The sequence below is a fragment of the Ranitomeya variabilis genome, chromosome 1 (genome assembly GCF_051348905.1).
Source record: "Ranitomeya variabilis isolate aRanVar5 chromosome 1, aRanVar5.hap1, whole genome shotgun sequence".
In the NCBI taxonomy this organism is placed as follows: Eukaryota; Metazoa; Chordata; class Amphibia; order Anura; family Dendrobatidae; genus Ranitomeya; species Ranitomeya variabilis.
Genome location: NC_135232.1, coordinates 743,806,612 through 743,825,928, shown reverse-complemented (window position 1 = coordinate 743,825,928; position 19,317 = coordinate 743,806,612). Strand labels below are relative to the sequence as shown.

At 48.5% G+C, this 19,317-nt stretch overlaps 1 protein-coding gene across 2 annotated transcripts in view; it reads left to right on the top strand.

Moving 5' to 3' along the window:
* Positions 1-990: 990 nt before the first annotated feature.
* Positions 991-19,317, top strand: part of DDHD1 (DDHD domain containing 1) — a 53,648-nt gene continuing 35,321 nt past the window's right edge. The window contains exon 1 of one of the 2 annotated variants that reach the window (XM_077269801.1): positions 991-1,763. In XM_077269801.1, coding sequence (XP_077125916.1) covers positions 1,166-1,763 — 598 coding nt within the window. In that variant the 5' untranslated portion in view covers positions 991-1,165. The remainder of the gene's footprint in view (positions 1,764-19,317) is intronic. The other variant, XM_077269805.1, reaches the window with a different exon arrangement.

Genomic DNA, 19,317 nt, shown 5'->3' with positions numbered 1-19,317 from the left:
GGTTTACAACAAGCCCACCTCTCCACTCTCGGGGTACAACAAGCCCACCTCTCCGCTATCGGGGTGCAACAAGCCCACCTCTCCGCTCTCGGGGTACAACAAGCCAACCTCTCCACTATCGGGGTACAACAAGCCCACCTCTCCGTGCTCGGGGTACAACAAGCCCACCTCTCCACGCTTGGGCCACAACAAGCCCACCTCTCCACTCTCGGGGTACAACAAGCCCACCTCTCCACTCTCGGGGTACAACAAGCCCACCTCTCCACTCTCGGGGTACAACAAGCCCACCTCTCCACTCTCGGGGTACAACAAGCCCACCTCTCCACTCTCGGGGTACAACAAGCCCACCTCTCCACTCTCGGGGTACAACAAGCCCACCTCTCCACTCTCGGGGTACAACAAGCCCACCTCTCCACTCTCGGGGCACAACAAGCCCACCTCTCCACTCTCGGGGCGCAACAAGCCCACCTCTCCGCGCTCGGGGTACAACAAGCCCACCTCTCCACGCTTGGGCCACAACAAGCCCACCTCTCCACTCTCGGGGCACAAAAAAGCCCACCTCTCCACTCTCGGGGCACAACAAGCCCACCTCTCCGCGCTCGGTTTACAACAAGCCCACCTCTCCGCGCTCGGTTTACAACAAGCCCACCTCTCCACTATCGGGGTGCAACAAGCCCACCTCTCCGCTCTCGGGGTACAACAAGCCAACCTCTCCACTATCGGGGCACAACAAGCCCACCTCTCCGCTCTCGGGGTACAACAAGCCCACCTCTCCACGCTTGGGCCACAACAAGCCCACCTCTCCACTCTCGGGGCACAACAAGCCCACCTCTCCGCGCTCGGAGTAGAACAAGCCCCAAGCATACAAGGTCTAGATCAGCTTCACAAGTCTCCTCAAAAACGGCTCAGGATAAATGAATACGATTCTCTTTTTGACAGCCGCGGCATCTTTTCAGTCACCTGACATGTGCTGATCACGTGACAGCCAGCAGGCGGGGGCGCGCACGTCAGAGGAGATGGTGGAGGCGCGCCCGGCAGCCGGTGTGTGAGGAGAAGCCGCGCTCCTGAGGGGGCGGCGGAGTCAACGCTTTCAGCGGACGTAACGGCCTCCATGCCGGCACCCAAGAGGCTTCATGAACAGTGAGAGAAGCGGGGCGTCGCCGGTATGAGTCTCTCCGGGCTTCGGTCACCGGAGGCGAACGGCGAGTGTGACTGGGAGGAAGAAGAAGAGGAGGACGGGGAGGCCGGGGGAGAGGAAGGGCAGGACCACCGGTGTCCCTCCTCCCGCCGGCGCTGCCGTTCTCCCATGTCCCGGGGCCTGGAGCTGCACCTGACCGGCCATGATTTCCCCCCGGTACCGGGGCTGGCCGGGTCCCCCTCAGAGGGTGAGGACGGGGAGGAGCGGCTGCAGATCCCGGGCCGGCGGAGGACGCGCTCCAGCAGCTCCCGGCACCGCTATGAGGTAGTGACGGAGCTGGGCGCGGAGGAGGTGCGCTGGTTCTACCGGGAGGAGAAGAAGAGCTGGAAGCCGTTCATCGGGTACGACTCCCTGCGCATCGAGCTGGCCTACCGCCGCCTGCTGGAGCTGAGCGCCGCCCCGGAGGGGGAAGCCACCGCGGAGGAGGCAGAGGCTGAGCCGGGGGCCGCTGGCCTGGACCTCATCACCATCGGTGCCATGGGAAAGATCGAGCCAGTGTGTGTGCGGAGCGGCCTGTACGAGGTGGACGTCACTGAGGGGGAGTGCTACCCGGTGTACTGGAACCGTAAGTGACAAGTGCCCTAACGTTCAGTGTGTGCCCCAAAACTCCCCCCAACATCCCGTGTGTGCCCCACGACTCTCCCCCCCCCCCCCCGACATCCCGTGTGTGCCCCACGACTCCCCCCCCCCCCCCCCCCCCGACATCCCGTGTGTGCCCCACGACTCCCCCCCCCGACATCCCGTGTGTGCCCCCCGACTCCCCCCCCCCGACATCCCGTGTGTGCCCCCCGACATCCCGTGTGTGCCCCCCGACATCCCGTGTGTGCCCCCCGACATCCCGTGTGTGCCCCCCGACATCCCGTGTGTGCCCCCCGACATCCCGTGTGTGCCCCCCGACATCCCGTGTGTGCCCCCCGACATCCCGTGTGTGCCCCCCGACATCCCGTGTGTGTGCCCCCCGACATCCCGTGTGTGTGCCCCCCGACATCCCGTGTGTGTGCCCCCCGACATCCCGTGTGTGCGCTTCATGACTTCCCCCCCCCCCCCCCCCCCCGACATCCAGTGAGTGCGCTTCACGACTCCCCCCGACATCCAGTGAGTGCGCTTCACGACTCCCCCCGACATCCAGTGAGTGCGCTTCACGACTCCCCCCGACATCCAGTGCGTGCTGTAAGACTATTCTTGCTGAGTGTGTTGGGGGACACTCGCTTGGCTGCGATATTTCAAGCGCACGGGTTTTTAAAACAAGGCAGTCCATACGGTTTATTAAGCCTCATAACCGGGTTATGCACAGTTCATAGAACATCACAGGCACCAACTGGTGATATTAACTTGCCTCTTCAAACACTTTAACTACAGGTTTGACTCACGGACACTAAACATGCTGGTCCTCACTGACCAGTTGCCGTGGGTTACCACACAGTCCAGGTTACAAGCACCAACAGCTTGTGGAGGTACCTTATGGGAGCTCCTGCTCCGTCTGCTGACTCCTTGTCAGTCCTCTCTCCTGGGGAAACTGCCTTACGGGGTTCACCAACTTGCCTGGCCGGCACACATCAGTCAGTCCAGAGCCACCGAAGGACTGTAGCTTCCCCAAGTTCCACTGTGTGTTGCTCAGGGGTCCTGGTACACCTCCCAGGACCTCTCACGCTAGCATGTGCTCTCCAGGAAGCCTCCTACCAGGTCTTCCAGCACAGGGGCATACACAGCCCACACACAGCGCTCAGGAACCCCCTGTAACCTCACCACTCAGGTCCACTCACTGGAACCACACAGGAACCCAGGGACCATGTGACCCACACCCTGGTCACGTTATGTACCTGTAACCACACCCACAGTAATGGATCACATGGCTGGTCACGTGATCCTGACATCACTGCAGGTCTATTCTCACGGCCTCAATACAACTCCGTGCACATACCGGGGAGACCATACAGCGCCCCCTACCTTTTACAGGGGTCACTGCATCACAGTGCGCTTCATGACTCCCCCCGACATCCAGTGCGTGCGCTTCATGACTCCCCCCGACATCCAGTGCGTGCGCTTCATGACTCCCCCCGACATCCAGTGCGTGCGCTTCATGACTCCCCCGACATCCAGTGCGTGCGCTTCATGACTCCCCCCGACATCCAGTGCGTGCGCTTCATGACTCCCCCCAACATCCAGTGCGTGCGCTTCATGACTCCCCCCGACATCCAGTGCGTGCGCTTCATGACTCCCCCGACATCCAGTGCGTGCGCTTCATGACTCCCCCCCCCCCCCGACATCCAGTGCGTGCGCTTCATGACTCCCCCCCCCCCCCCCCGACATCCAGTGCGTGCGCTTCATGACTCCCCCCAACATCCAGTGCGTGCGCTTCATGACTCCCCCCGACATCCAGTGCCTGCTCTTCATGACTCCCCCCGACATCCAGTGCGTGCGCTTCATGACTCCCCCCGACATCCAGTGCGTGCGCTTCATGACTCCGCCCGACATCCAGTGCGTGCGCTTCATGACTCCCCCCGACATCCAGTGCGTGCGCCTCATGACTCCTTCCGAAATCCAGTGTGTGTGCTTCATGACTAATCCCCCCCGACATCCAGTGCCTGTGCTTCATGACTCTCCCCGACATCCAGTGTGTGTGTGCGCTTCATGACTCCCCCCGACATCCAGTGCGTGCGCTTCATGACTCCCCCCAACATCCAGTGCTTGCTCTTCATGACTCCCCCCGACATCCAGTGCTTGCTCTTCATGACTCCCCCCGACATCCAGTGCTTGCTCTTCATGACTCCCCCCGACATCCAGTGCTTGCTCTTCATGACTCCCCCCGACATCCAGTGCGTGCGCTTCATGACTCCCCCCGACATCCAGTGCCCCGACATCCAGTGCGTGCGCTTCATGACTCCCCCCGACATCCAGTGCGTGCGCTTCATGACTCCCCCCGACATCCAGTGTGTGCGCTTCATGACCCCCCCCATCCAGTGCCTGCGCTTCATGACTCTCCCCGACATCCAGTGTGTGTGTGTGTGTGCTTCATGCTTCATGACTTCTCCCGACATCCAGTGTGTGTGTGCTTCATGACTCCCCCCGACATCCAGTGCCTGCGCTTCATGGCTCCCCCCGACATCCAGTGCGTGCGCTTCATGACTCTCCCCCCCCCCGACATCCAGTGCGTGCGCTTCGACTCCCCCCGACATCCAGTGCATGTGCTTCTTGACTCCCCCCCCCCCCCCCCCCCCCCCCCCATCCAGTGCCTGCGCTTCATGACTCTCCCCGACATCCAGTGTGTGTGTGTGTGTGCTTCATGACTTCTCCCGACATCCAGTGTGTGTGTGCTTCATGACTCCCCCCGACATCCAGTGCGTGCGCTCCATGACTCCCCCCGACATCCAGTGCGTGCGCTCCATGACTCCCCCCGACATCCAGTGTGTGCGCTTCATGACTCCCCCCGACATCCAGTGCTTGCGCTTCATGACTCCCTCCGACATCCAGTGCTTGTGCTTCATGACTCCCTCCGACATCCAGTGCGTGCGCTTCATGGCTCCCCCCGACATCCAGTGCGTGCGCTTCATGGCTCCCCCCGACATCCAGTGCGTGCGCTTCATGACTCTCCCCCCCCGACATCCAGTGCGTGCGCTTCGACTCCCCCCGACATCCAGTGCATGTGCTTCTTGACTCTCCCCCCCCCCCCCCCCCCCCCGACATCCAGTGTTACCTTCCCCCCCCCCCCCAACATCCAGTGTGCGTACGCCTCATCACTCCCCCCAGAAAAGTTTGTTCGTTAGGCTTCTTTCACACTTCAGTTGTTTGGCGTCAGTCTGCTCCGACATAGTGACGGATCGACGGATCCGTCACAATTGTTGAGATAACGGTTCTAACGGATCCATTTTTTTGACGGATCCGTTACTTGGGGGTTGTCTGGGAAAAGTATCTACTTTTTGGAGCATGCGCAATTGAAAAAGCGGATTGGGGCGACGGATCCGTCGCGACCGTCATTTCGGCGGATCCGTCGCCAAAATCCGCTTTTTCAATTGCGCATGCTCCAAAAAGTAGATACTTTTCCCAGACAACCCCCAAGTAACGGATCCGTCAAAAAAATGGATCCGTTAGAACCGTTTTCTCAACAATTGTGACGGATCCGTCGATCCGTCACTATGTCGGAGCAGACTGACGCCAAACAACTGAAGTGTGAAAGAAGCCTAACGAACAAACTTTTCTGAGCACATTCTCTCATCGCTAATTACAACCTCAGTATAAGGGCTCATTCTCACATGCGAGAAACTCGGATGAGTCTCGCATGTCAATACCCGGCACTCAGATCGGAGCGTGCAGCCGCATAGCAGTACATGCACCCGCACGCTTCGCTCCGGAGTGCCGGGTATTGACTTGCGAGACTCATCCGAGTTTCTTGCATGTGAGTATGAGCCCTAAGGCTGGGGTCACACAAGCGGAGAGAATCAGATCTATTATGTAAATGACACTCTGTTCAAAGTTTGATCGGTATCTTCTTAGTATGATCCGATTCTCTTGGATGAGTGAATCGTAGCACAGGTGAGGAGAAGATGGAGAACAAAATTTTTCCATTGTGTGAGTCAGCGGAAATTGGACTACACTCGGATATTACCCGAGTGTAGTCCAGTGGTTTCCATGGACCCATAGACTTGAATGGGTGTGCTTGATCTGATTTACGCAGCATGTTGCAATATTTGTTTTCTCTTCTCATAGGGAACTGGCATGATTAAATAAAAAAAAAAAAGAAGCTGATCAGTAGTGATGAGCAAACGTACTTGGATAAGGGTACCGTCTCACAGTGGCACTTTTGTCGTTACGACGGTACGATCCGTGACGTTCCAGCGATATCCATACGATATCGCTGTGTCTGACACGCAGCAGCGATCAGGGACCCTGCTGAGAATCGTACGTCGTAGCAGATCGTTTGGAACTTTCTTTCGTCGCTGGATCTCCCGCTGTCATCGCTGGATCGGTGTGTGTGACACCAATCCAGCGATGCGTTCGCTTGTAACCAGGGTAAACATCGGGTTACTAAGCGCAGGGCCGCTCTTAGTAACCCGATGTTTACCCTGGTTACCATCGTAAATGTAAAAAAAACCAAAAAACGTACATACTCACATTCCGGTGTCCGTCAGGTCCCTTGCCGTCTGCTTCCCGCACTGACTGACTGCCGGCCGGAAAGTAAAAGCAGAGCACAGCGGCAGAGTTGTCTGTGTGACAGCTCTCCAGCGACCACACAACGACTTACCAACGATCACGGCCAGGTCGTATCGCTGGTCGTGATCGTTGGTAAATCGTTTTGTGTAACGGTACCCTAAGGTGCTACCTGAGCATAATCTGGTGCTGACTGGGTGATTTTGGTGTGTTCGAAAAATGTGCAAGTCCCCATGGCTGCATGTCTCGCAGCTGTTTGAGAGCCGCAACACATGCAGGGATTGCCTGTTTGTTAAGAAATCCCTGCATGTGTTTCGTCTGTCAAACAGCCGCGAGATGTGCAGCCATGACAACTCGAACGTAGTATTGGGGCACGCCGAAGATAATCTATTAGTGCCCGAGCATGCTTGGATATTACCTTATCCGAGCACATTTTCTCATCACTAATTGGGAGCACTGTGGGTATTGTGAGCACTTTGGGGAATCATACTGTATTCCTGGCGTAGTGAAGGTCTCGTAATGTGTGTCGAACAGATGCGAGAGGTGCAGGGACTGGAACATATTATTCGAGCACGCCGAAGTCACTCGGTTAGCACCCAAGCATGCTTCGGATAACACCTTATCCCAGCACGTTCGCTCATCACTACTGATCAGCACTGCCCTGTATCCATAAGACATCAGAAACCTCTCATCTGATCCATACACTCATGTGAACAGGTCTTAAATGTTATTTTGTATCCCGAGCTATTTTTCCAGTCATTAACTTCAGGTATGGAAACGTTGTTGAACTGTTACGTGATTTATTTATTGTAACTTTTCTGTTCTTGGTGCTTTGCTCCCTTCAGGAGTCTTCACTTGTCCTTGATGGGCACCTGAGCTTCGCATGGGTGTTGCATGTGGACAACTTGTGCCAGCTCTAATGTAACCTGCTGCTCGAAGGTTGACAGATCTAAGGCTGCTTTCACACATCAGTTTTTTGCCATCAGTCACAATCCGTCGAATGTTGAAAAAAAAAACTGATCCGTCGCAGATTGTGGAAAAACTGATGCGACGGATCCGATTTTTTGCTACATCCGGCTACCTGATACAGCTAATTGAATCCTAAAAAAATCGGAGCATGCTCAGTTAAAAAAACGCAATCCGTCACCATAGGCTTCCATTCTAGCATTCGACCAGATCCCTTTTTTGCTCTGAATCAGAAAAACCCTTTAACGTTGATACTTCACCCAAATTGGGTTTATGTCATAGTGGTGTGTATTTGGTGAACCCCTCAATACCCATAAGTTTCTTGTCTCTGTCTCTCACTTTATACACTAAGGGTACCGTCACACATTGAAATTTTCATCGCTGCGACGGCACGATTCGTGACGTCGCAGCGTCGTATAAGCATCGCTCCAGCGTCGTAGACTGCGGTCACACGTTGCAATCACGGCGCTGGAGCGATGCCGAAGTCCCCGGGTAACCAGGGTAAACATCGGGTAACTAAGCGCAGGGCCGCGCTTAGTAACCCGATGTTTACCCTGGTTACCAGCGTAAACGTAAAAAAACAAACAGTACATACTCACCCGTCGGTGTCCTTCAGGTCCCTTGCCGTCTGCTTCCTGCTCTGAGTGCAGCCGTACAGTGAGAGCAGATCGCAGCACCGCTGCGCTCTGCTCTCACTTTCCGGCCGGCACTCAGAGCAGGAAGCAGACGGCAAGGGACCTGAAGGACACCGACGGGTGAGTATGTACGGTTTGTTTTTTTACGTTTACGCTTGTAACCAGGGTAAACATCGGGTTACTAAGCGCGGCCCTCGCTTAGTTACCCGATGTTTACCCTGGTTACAAGCGAAGACATCGCTGGATCGCTGTCACACACAACGATCCAGCGATGTCAGCGGGTGATCAAGCGACGAAAGAAAGTTCCAAACGATCTGCTACGACGTACGATTCTCAGCAGGGTGTCTGATCGCAGTAGCGTGTCAGACACTGCGATATCGTAACGATATCACTAGAACGTCACGAATCGTAACGTCGTAGCGATGGAAATTTCAATGTGTGACGGTACCCTTACACTAATGTGGGAGTAAGACGATTCCCTCCAGGAGAAATCCCAGACTCCAGAAGACAGACGTGAGGTTCATTTCGTATTCTGTAAAATAAAAGCACCCAACTTGCCCATGTCACCTCTACCTCCCCATCCATGAAGGTTTCGTAATTGGGATGCAATAAAATGTAGCCATGGATCAGGAATAAGCCAGTTCAACATCATCCTTATTTGAGCATGCTGTTTACACCAGATTAATTCCAAGGCGCCTTGCGTCTTTTGTTTATTAGAGTCTATGTCAAGGATAGGCCATCGTATATGTGTCTGTATATATATATGTATGTGTGTGTATATGTATGTATATATGTATATATATATATATATATATATATATATATATATATATATATATATATATATATATATATATATATGTATATACAGTACAGACCAAAAGTTTGGACACACCTTCTCATATAAAGATTTTTCTGTATTTCCATGACTATGAAAATTGTACATTCACACTGAAGTCATCAAAACTATGAATTGACACATGTGGAATTATATTCTTAACAAAAAAGTGTGAAACAACTGAAATTATGTCTTATATTCTAGGTTCTTTAAAGTAGCCACATTTTGCTTTGATGACTGCTTTGCACACTTTTGGCATTCTCTTGATGAACTTCAAGAGGTAGTCACCGGGAATGGCCTCCCAACAATCTTGAAGGAGTTCCCAGAGATGCTTGGCACTTGTTGGCCCTTTTGCCTTCACTTTGCGGTCCAACTCACCCCAAACCATCTCGATTGGGTTCTGGTCTGGTGACTGTGGAGGCCAGGTCATCTGGCGTAGCACCCCATCACTCTCCTTCTTGGTCAAATAGCCCTTGCACAGCCTGGAGGTGTGTTTGGGGTCATTGTCCTGTTCAAAAATAAATGATGGTCCAACTAAACGCAAACCGGATGGAATAGCATGCCGCTGCAAGATGCTGTGGTAGCCATGCTGGTTCAGTATGCCTTCAATTTTGAATAAATCCCCAACAGTGTCACCAGCAAAGCACCCCCCCCCACCATCACACCTCCTCCTCCATGCTTCACGGTGGGAACCAGGCATGTAGAGTCCATCCGTTCACCTTTTCTGCGTCGCACAAAGACACGGTGGTTGGAACCAAAGATCTCAAATTTGGACTCATCAGACCAAAGCACAGATTTCCACTGGTCTAATGTCCATTCCTGGTGATCTTTAGCCCAAACAAGGCTCTTCTGCTTGTTGCCTGTCCTTAGCAGTGGTTTCCTAGCAGCTATTTTGCCATGAAGGCCTGCTGCACAAAGTCTCCTCTTAACAGTTGTTGTAGAGATGTGTCTGCTGCTAGAACTCTGTGTGGCATTGACCTGGTCTCTAATCTGAGCTGCTGTTAACCTGCGATTTCGGAGGCTGGTGACTCGGATAAACTTATCCTCAGAAGCAGAGGTGACTCTTGGTCTTCCTTTCCTGGGGCGGTCCTCATGTAAGCCAGTTTCTTTGTAGCGCTTGTGGTTTTTGCCAATGCACTTCGGGACACTTTGAAAATTTTCCCAATTTTTCAAACTGACTGACCTTCATTTCTTAAAGTAATGATGGCCACTCGTTTTTTTTTTTTACTTAGCTGCTTTTTTCTTGCCATAATACAAATTCTAACAGTCTATTCAGTAGGACTATCAGCTGTGTATCCATCAGACTTCTGCTCAACACAACTGATGGTCCCAACACCATTTATAAGGCAAGAAATCCCACTTATTAAACCTGACAGGGCACATCTGTGAAGTGAAAACCATTCCCAGTGACTACCTCATGAAGCTCATCAAGAGAATGCCAAGAGTGTGCAAAGCAGTCGTCAAAGCAAAAGGTGGCTACTTTGAAGAGGCTAGAATATAAGACATATTTTCAGTTGCTACACACTTGTTTGTTAAGAATATAATTCCACATGAGTTAATTCATAGTTTTGATGCCTTCAGTGTGAATGTACAATTTTCATAGATATAGATATATATATATATATATATATCTCCATCGCTGACATAGACTCTAATATTCCAGCAAAAAAAAAACTTTGTATAAAATGTTGGCAAATTGCTCAGGTTGCAAGTTTGTTACAGTCTCCCAATTATATCTCCCTGAACCAGAAGACTGGCATCTGTGGCTAAAGGGCACATACTGCACATTTTCTATATGCAGGATGTCTGGTCACTGTGGGTGACACTACCGGTTGTTTGGCACTAGTTTCTGCTTTATCCATTCAGCATCTGCGTTAGATCCTGTTACAACATGCTGTGCACCCTCACCTGATAGACGAGCACACACCAAGGGGACATTACTTTAAGGCCCCGTCTCACTAAGCGATTTACCAACGATCACGACCAGCGATATGACCTGGCCGTGATCGTTGGTAAGTCGTTGTGTGGTCGCTGGGGAGCTGTCACACAGACAGCTCTCTCCAGCGACCAACGATCAGGGGAACGACTTCGGCATCGTTGAAACTGTCTTCAACGATGCCGAAGTCCCCCTGCAGCACCCGGGTAACCAGGGTAAACATCGGGTTACTAAGCGCAGGGCCGCGCTTAGTAACCCGATGTGTACCCTGGTTACCAAAAAAAACAAACACTACATACTCGCCTTTCGGTGTCCAGGTCCCTTGCCGTCTGCTTCCTGCTCTCTGACTGAGCCGCCGTACACTGAGAGCAGAGCGCAGCGGTGACGTCGCTGCTGTGCTCTCACTTCTCACTGTACGGCCGGCAGTCAGTGAGAGCAGGAAGCAGACGGCAAGGGACCTGACGGACATCAGAAGGCGAGTATGAACTGTTTGTTTTTTTTTACATTTACGCTGGTAACCAGGGTAAACATCGGGTTACTAAGCGCGGCCCTGCGCTTAGTAACCCGATGTTTACCCTGGTTACCAGTGAAGACATCGCTGGATCGGTGTCACACACACCGATTCAGCGATGTCAGCGGGGCCTCAACGACCAAAAAAAGGTCCAGGCCATTCCGACACGACCAGCGATCTCGCAGCAGGGGCCTGATCGCTGGTACGTGTCACACATAGCGAGATCGCTATGGAGGTCGCTGTTGCGTCACAAAACTTGTGACTCAGCAGCGATCTCGCTAGCGATCTCGCTATGTGAGACGGGGCCTTAACTCATGCTTGAAATCCATTATAGGCAGGGAATCTCCAGTTAAGATTATCTGTATTGTTCCTTGTGTATCTATCAGTGACTATTAGTGAATTGCCCCCTGTGCTCTGATTACATGTGTGCAACTCAGTCTCCATAATTACCACTTATACTCTAGGGACGCGGAGCGTATGCAGCACCATCTGTGTGATATGGGTCAGAGTGCAAGGCTCATTATACATGCTGGAAAATAGACATTTATCTTAGGGGGGGTTTATATGTGTATCTAAAAAAAATAAGTTGTGTAACTGTTTAATTTCTTTTGCTACTTTGCACAATTGTAACATGACCTTTTCCATGAGTCAGTCTCTTTACAGGGGTTGTCTAACCTTAAATGGGTATAAATAAATATAAAGGTAAAAATCAATTGCAATTAGTGGCGCTGGTATAAGAGGGAAAAGAAATAGCTGAAAAACAGAACCACAGCCACAGTTGTCTTAGGATATAAAATAAATATATATAATTATTTGCGCTATAATGCACTTTCAGAATAAGACAAAAAGGATGTAAACAGTTGTCAGCGGGGAGGTTCACACAAAAATACACTAGATGTATTGACACTAGGGTGGTTTATAGGTCCATAGGCAGATGCATCAACCACTTAATCAGTAGAATAAATGGTCCCAGAGAATAGTATCCAAATGTCCATCCATGTAAAGTATATCACAGCCTAATACCGCCATGAGGCTTATGAGGTAACTCTCTCTTGATACATTATCACCCTACGGATATTATTCTCTGGGATCATTTATTGCACAGATTACGGTAAGTGGTTGATGCATCTGCCTGTGGACCTATAAACCACCGTAGTTCCAATACTTCTCTTGTGGATTTTTTTGTGAACCTCCCCAGTCCCTGCTGACAATTGTTTATATCCTTTTTGTCTTATTCTGGAAGTGCACTATAGCGCAAATAATTACCGTATATATATTTAAATATAAAAGTAAGAGGTTTTGCAATTCACCTCTTAATAAAAATCCTCTCCACCACTACCTTCTGCAGTCTCTGAAGTGGATGGTTTCCTACCTGTGGATCGTGAGCTGGCATGAACTATGCTTCAATCCTCTTTCTCTCCTCTATTTGCAGAAGCAGAGCTAGCTTTGGTAGCAGGATTGGAGAGCTCTCATTTCGGACTAGCAGCATGTCTACTCTGCTTTAGAGATGAGCGAATTTGCTCGGGTTCCCTCTTATTTGGCAAGCTGCAGAGGGAACCTGGCTTCCTTGATACTATTGGCCGATCAGCTGATCGGCACCGCAGCTGCATGTGTCTGCTTCTTGGGCTCTCCATGCATGTGTTGTGATTGTGACACAGCCATGACACATGCAGCCGCGGCGCTGATCGGCCAGTAGTATCCAGGAAGCCAGGTTCCCTCTGCAGCTTGCCAAATAAGAGGGAACCCGAGCAAATTCGCTCATCTCTAAAGCAGAGTAGCCATGCTGCTAGTCCAAGCTGTCAGGTTTCAGGAGCTTACATACTTGCAAATAGAAAGATGGAAGGTCATGGTGCAGTGTGCTCTTGCAGACAGAAAGTTAGAACAACTCTTTAACCCCTTGGGACGTCAAGCATTTATCTAATATCATCTATGTGCTTGGCAGAGTACAAGGTGTGTGCGTGTGTGTGTGTGTGTGTGTGTATATATGTGTATATATATAGAGAGAGAGAGAGAGAGAGAGAGAAAAAAAAAAAAAAAGTAGAACGGCACTAGGTTACACCTGCAGTTTTCTGTGGCTGCAGCAGCAAAAGTTCCCTGTACACTATCAGGTGGTATCTTGCACTGGCTTTGTGGTGCTCAACATTGATTAGCAGTCCAAGAGCAACATATACAAAGAAAGAAGAAAATGTGGCACTCACCAGCTTGTGCTGCGATAAAAAAGTCCTTTATTGCGCCATAGCGTGGACTGAGGACATCATAATAACAACTGCAGGTATATGCGAGGGTGCAAGGTGACCGAGGACGACGGCTGTTTCAACGGGTCCAGGTGTGTCACAAGCTCATGAGTGCCACATTTTCTTCTTTCTTTGTATATATGTATTTGTACAGTGCCAATATACAGTAGATAGATATTATAATTTTATTTATTATTTTTGCTTCTGATCACTAGTATAATGTGAGCTTGTGAGCTTTAGGGTGGCTGCAGACAAGCATATGAACAATAATCCATGTTTAATACTGAACTCAGATGATTTGTTTTTCTAATTTTCATCCAATTTTGAGTCGTGTGCAAACAATGTGTCCGTTTTTTTATCTCCGTGTGACGTACAATTTCATATTTCTAGTCTAAAAAATGTACTTGATCAAATACAGTTATCTAGGCTCATGATAAATATCCGGTAAAAATTGGGTGTCACTTGGATGTTCCTCGTGGGAGACTTCAATGCATAAGTCTCATCTGAGACTTGAAAAAAATAGTTAATCTAAACAGCCCTTTAGTATAACATTGGTCAGTGTAATGTCCGATTAAAAATCCAATGGCACATGTTTGATTTTTACGCTTATCTGCATGACCCTGGGTAAGTGTCTTTAAAGGGGTTATTGCTACATCCAGCCACCATTTATTGCCCTTGAGCTTCTCCCATTCTGCAGAAGCTAAGCAGTGATTGCAGCATGGGAGAGCGCTAAGTTTGGACCAAGCTGTCAAACTTCTGGACTCCACTGACCGCAGCAAGATGGAGTCAATGGATCGGTATTCCCGTGAAGAAAGATAATGCTGCATCCCTTTAAGACTAAGCCAGCTAATGTAGTTTAACTTTAGCTATTTCATACCCATAGCTGCCTAATAAGGCGCCCATCATGGTGCCGGAGGTGAAACTTCTAGACCCCAGTGCAGAATCTGTGACAATTTCCCTGCCTAACGATGTAGCGTCTGATACTAGTGTTTTTGGATGATTGGTCCTGGGTGTGACCACTACCTCTACCATGGCCAAGACCAAAGAGCTGTCTAAGGACACCAGATGCAAAATTGTAGACCTGGTTGGCATGGGCTACAGGACAATAGGCAAGCAGCTTAGTGAGAAGGCAACAATTGTTGTTGCAATTATTAGAAAATGTAAGACACACAAGATAACTGTCAATCTTCCTCGGTAAGGAGCCCCATGCAAGTATTTGCCTCATGGGGTAAGGATGAGTCTGAGAGCTCAGGAATGTCCAAGGCCCATTTGAAGTTCGCCAGTGGCATCTGGGTGATACAGAGTAGGCATGGGAGATGATCATGTGATCACAACTTTTTGATACCAACTCCACTCACCGTGTTTGGAGGAAGAAGGATGAGTACAACCCCGAAAAAAGGCGGCCGACCGTGAAGCATGGTGGGGGAAACGTCATGCTTTGGGGGTGCTTTTCTGCAAAGGAACAGGGCAACTGCATCGTATTGAAGGGAGGATAGATGGGGTCATGTATCGCAAAATGTTGGCCAACAACCTCCTTCCCTCAGTAAGAGCATTGAAGATGGGTCATGACTGGGTCTTGCAGCATGACAATGACCCGAAACACACAGCCAGGGTAACTAAGGAGTAGCTACATAAAAAACATTTCAAGGTCCTGTATTAACTTAACCAGTCTCCAGAATTGAACCCAATAGAAAATCTTTGGAGGGAGCTGAAGTGTCAGCAACAGCCCTGAAATGTGAAAGATCTGAAGAAGATTTGTATGGAATAAAGGGCCAAAACCCCTGCTGCAGGGGTCAGAGGTTTCCTGTTCTTGATTAAGTTTGCACAACCTGGTCAAGAACTACAGGAAACGTCTCACCCCTCTAACTGCAAAGGTTTCTGTACCAATATTTAATTGTGTTTTTCTGTTGTTTCAAATACTTATTTCATGCAATAAAATGCAAATTAATTATGTAAAAATCATACAATATGATTTTTTTTTTTTTGGGGGGGGGGCGAGGTTTATAAGATTCTTTTTCTCACAGTTGAAGTGTACCTACGATAAAAATTACAGACCTCTCCATTCTTTGTAGGTGGGAAAGCTTGCAAGATTGGCAGTGGAACAAATAATTATTTTCCCCACTGTATGTGCTATGGACGTTTCTTCTGCTTCTATGCTTCTATCACCCGCTATCGTGGAAGGAATGATCGTTTGATTGTTTTAGTGATAAGCGGTAACACACCGGATGGCATACAACAGCAGCCGCAGATCAACGGGTTTAGTCCTTCCCCTGCTCTGGTGGCTCCCTGAGCTGCTTTATCCTTAAGCTTTATCTCTTTAGCCTCATATCCTTTAACTAATGTCATTCTTTATATATAGGACTTCGCGTCCGAGTCCTTTCAATTTATTCACACAGTCTACCTAGAACTCACTTTTATACTCCCTGGGCCATATGTCAAGAATTAACGTGGAAAGTGTCTTCAGTGCAGATCCTCTTAAGCAAGGATTATATTTAATGGCCAAACAAATGTTTTGTCCATAGTCTCATGTCCTAATAGTCTGCGGTCGTTTAAAACCTACAGATCATCCTTCGTTCCCTTTTTCTCAGATACTGAAATGGTCAATGTCATGACTAGACATTTTTACCGGTGTGTTTCAAGAAAAATTGTGGATCGTTTGTCTCCTTCAAGCTCCTATGTATCACTGCTGAATGAATTACACAGTGTTCTAAACTATTATGCAAATGCTATTTTTCTGATTCTCCTAAACGGTCGACACAAATGAGTTAATACAATGTTCTGATCATCAACCGTTAGAGGATAAATCGCAGTTCATTGGATAAAACTCCCAATGATAACTCAAAATGCACCAAATTATTCTGCACAACAGAGATTGCAAACATTTTACAGGTCCTTCTCAAAAAATTAGCATATAGTGTTAAATTTCATTATTTACCATAATGTAATTATTACAATTAAACTTTCATATATTATAGATTCATTATCCACCAACTGAAATTTGTCAGGTCTTTTATTGTTTTAATACTGATGATTTTGGCATACAACTCCTGATAACCCAAAAAACCTGTCTAAATAAATTAGCATATTTCACCCGTCCAATCAAATAAAAGTGTTTTTTAATAACAAACAAAAAAACCATCAAATAATAATGTTCAGTTATGCACTCAATACTTGGTCGGGAATCCTTTGGCAGAAATGACTGCTTCAATGCGGCGTGGCATGGAGGCAATCAGCCTGTGACACTGCTGAGATGTTATGGAGGCCCAGGATGCTTCAATAGCGGCCTTAAGCTCATCCAGAGTGTTGGGTCTTGCGTCTCTCAACTTTCTCTTCACAATATCCCACAGATTCTCTATGGGGTTCAGGTCAGGAGAGTTGGCAGGCCAATTGAGCACAGTAATACCATGGTCAGTAAACCATTTACCAGTGGTTTTGGCACTGTGAGCAGGTGCCAGGTCGTGCTGAAAAATGAAATCTTCATCTCCATAAAGCATTTCAGCCGATGGAAGCATGAAGTGCTCCAAAATCTCCTGATAGCTAGCTGCATTGACCCTGCCCTTGATGAAACACAGTGGACCAACACCAGCAGCTGACATGGCACCCCACACCATCACTGACTGTGGGTACTTGACACTGGACTTCAGGCATTTTGGCATTTCCTTCTCCCCAGTCTTCCTCCAGACTCTGGCACCTTGATTTCCGAATGACATGCAAAATTTGCTTTCATCAGAAAAAAGTACTTGGGACCACTTAGCAACAGTCCAGTGCTGCTTCTCTGTAGCCCAGGTCAGGCGCTTCTGCCGCTGTTTATGGTTCAAAAGTGGCTTTACCTGGGGAATGCGGCACCTGTAGCCCATTTCCTGCACACACCTGTGCACGGTGGCTCTGGATGTTTCCACACCAGACTCAGTCCACTGCTTCCTCAGGTTCCCCAAGGTCTGGAATCGGTCCTTCTCCACAATCTTCCTCAGGGTCCGGTCACCTCTTCTCGTTGTACAGCGTTTTCTGCCACATTTTTGCCTTCCAACAGACTTACCATTGAGGTGCCTTGATACAGCACTCTGGGAACAGCCTATTTGTTGAGAAATTTCTTTCTGGGTCTTACCCTCTTGCTTGAGGGTGTCAATGATGGCCTTCTTGACATCTGTCAGGTCGCTAGTCTTACCCATGATGGGGGTTTTGAGTAATGAACCAGGCAGGGAGTTTTTAAAAGCCTCAGGTATTTTTTGCATGTGTTTAGAGTTAATTAGTTGATTCAGAAGATTAGGGTAATAGGTCGTTTAGAGAACCTTTTCTTGATATGCTAATTTATTGAGACAGGTTTTTTGGGTTATCAGAAGTTGTATGCCAAAATCATCAGTATTAAAACATTAAAAGACCTGACAAATTTCAGTTGGTGGATAATGAATCTATAATATATGAAAGTTTAATTGTAATCATTACATTATGGTAAATAATGAAATTTAACACTATATGCTAATTTTTTGAGAAGGACCTGTATAGGTTGTAAAGTATTGAAAATTGTCATTCGTTGAATATACAACATTAAGAGGTCACATTTACTGAAATCAAAAGCATTTTCAATCAAAAACATCTTAATAGGCCAAGTTACATGTTTAAATAGGAGCCCAGCTTTCACAATTATTGCATCTATTGAAATTGTGAGTTTTTGGAGAGTTTCTGCTTGAATTTTTTTGCTGGATGTCAGAATCACCTCCCAGAGATGCTGTTTTGATGTGATCTGCCTCCCACTTAAGTAGAACTTTTGCTTGAGGATACTTCAGAGGTTCTCAATAGTTGTGGTCAGTGGAGGATGGTTGTTACACTATGAGTTTCTCTCCCTTTAATATCAATAACAGCCAATGACTCACAGGTTACTTTCAGTATGAGAATGGGCATTGTCAGCATGAAGATTTTGTTACGGATGGCATTTTTCTTCCTCTTTGTGCCATGGAAGAAGGTGGTCAGTCTGAACTCTATATAGTTTGCAAAGATCATTGTCACACCTATAGGGGCCTACTGATCTCTCCCCATGATTCCGGCCAAAACATGACTCTGCCATATCCTTGCTGGCATTGCAGCATTGATGGGACAAGCTGGACATCCACTACATCCATCTGGTCCATCTAGGGTTGCACGGCACACATCAGTAAGCAAGACTGGTTTTAAAATTAGTCTTTGCTTGTCTGGGCTCACTGCAACCGGCTCTACTTGTGAGCACTGTCTAGGTTATGTGGAGGATCCTGCACCCTGAGGTTAGTCCGACTCCAGAGGTACTAGCAGATTCAGATACCTGTTTGCTCCTTTGTAATGGTATTTTAGCAGCTGCTCTCTTTATCCAATGAATTTGTCTAGCAGAAACCTTCCTCATAATGCCTTTACCTGCACAAGCCCGTCTGTGCTCTGTATCAGCCACAAATCGCTTCACAGTACAGTGATCACGCTTGTTTTCCTGAACTATCCAATATTTTCATACATTGTCAAAAGCTTTGCACTAATTGACACTTTTCTTTCAAATATTGCTTGAAACCTGTGGCTGCTTTACCCCTTCATGACCCCAGCTTTTTTTGGTTTTGCGTTTTCGTTTTTCGCTCCCCTTCTTCCCAAAGCCAGTGAAGGCTTAATTTTTGCGGGACTAGTTGTACTTTTGAGCGACACCATTGGTTTTACTATGTTGTGTACTAGAAAACGGGAACCAAATTCCAAGTGCGGTGAAATTGCAAAAAAAAAAAGTGCAGTCCCACACTTGTTTTTTGTTTGGCTTTTTTGCTAGGTTCACTAGATGCTAAAACTGACCTATCATTATGATTCTCCAGGTCATTAAGAGTTCATAGACACTAAACATGTCTAGGAT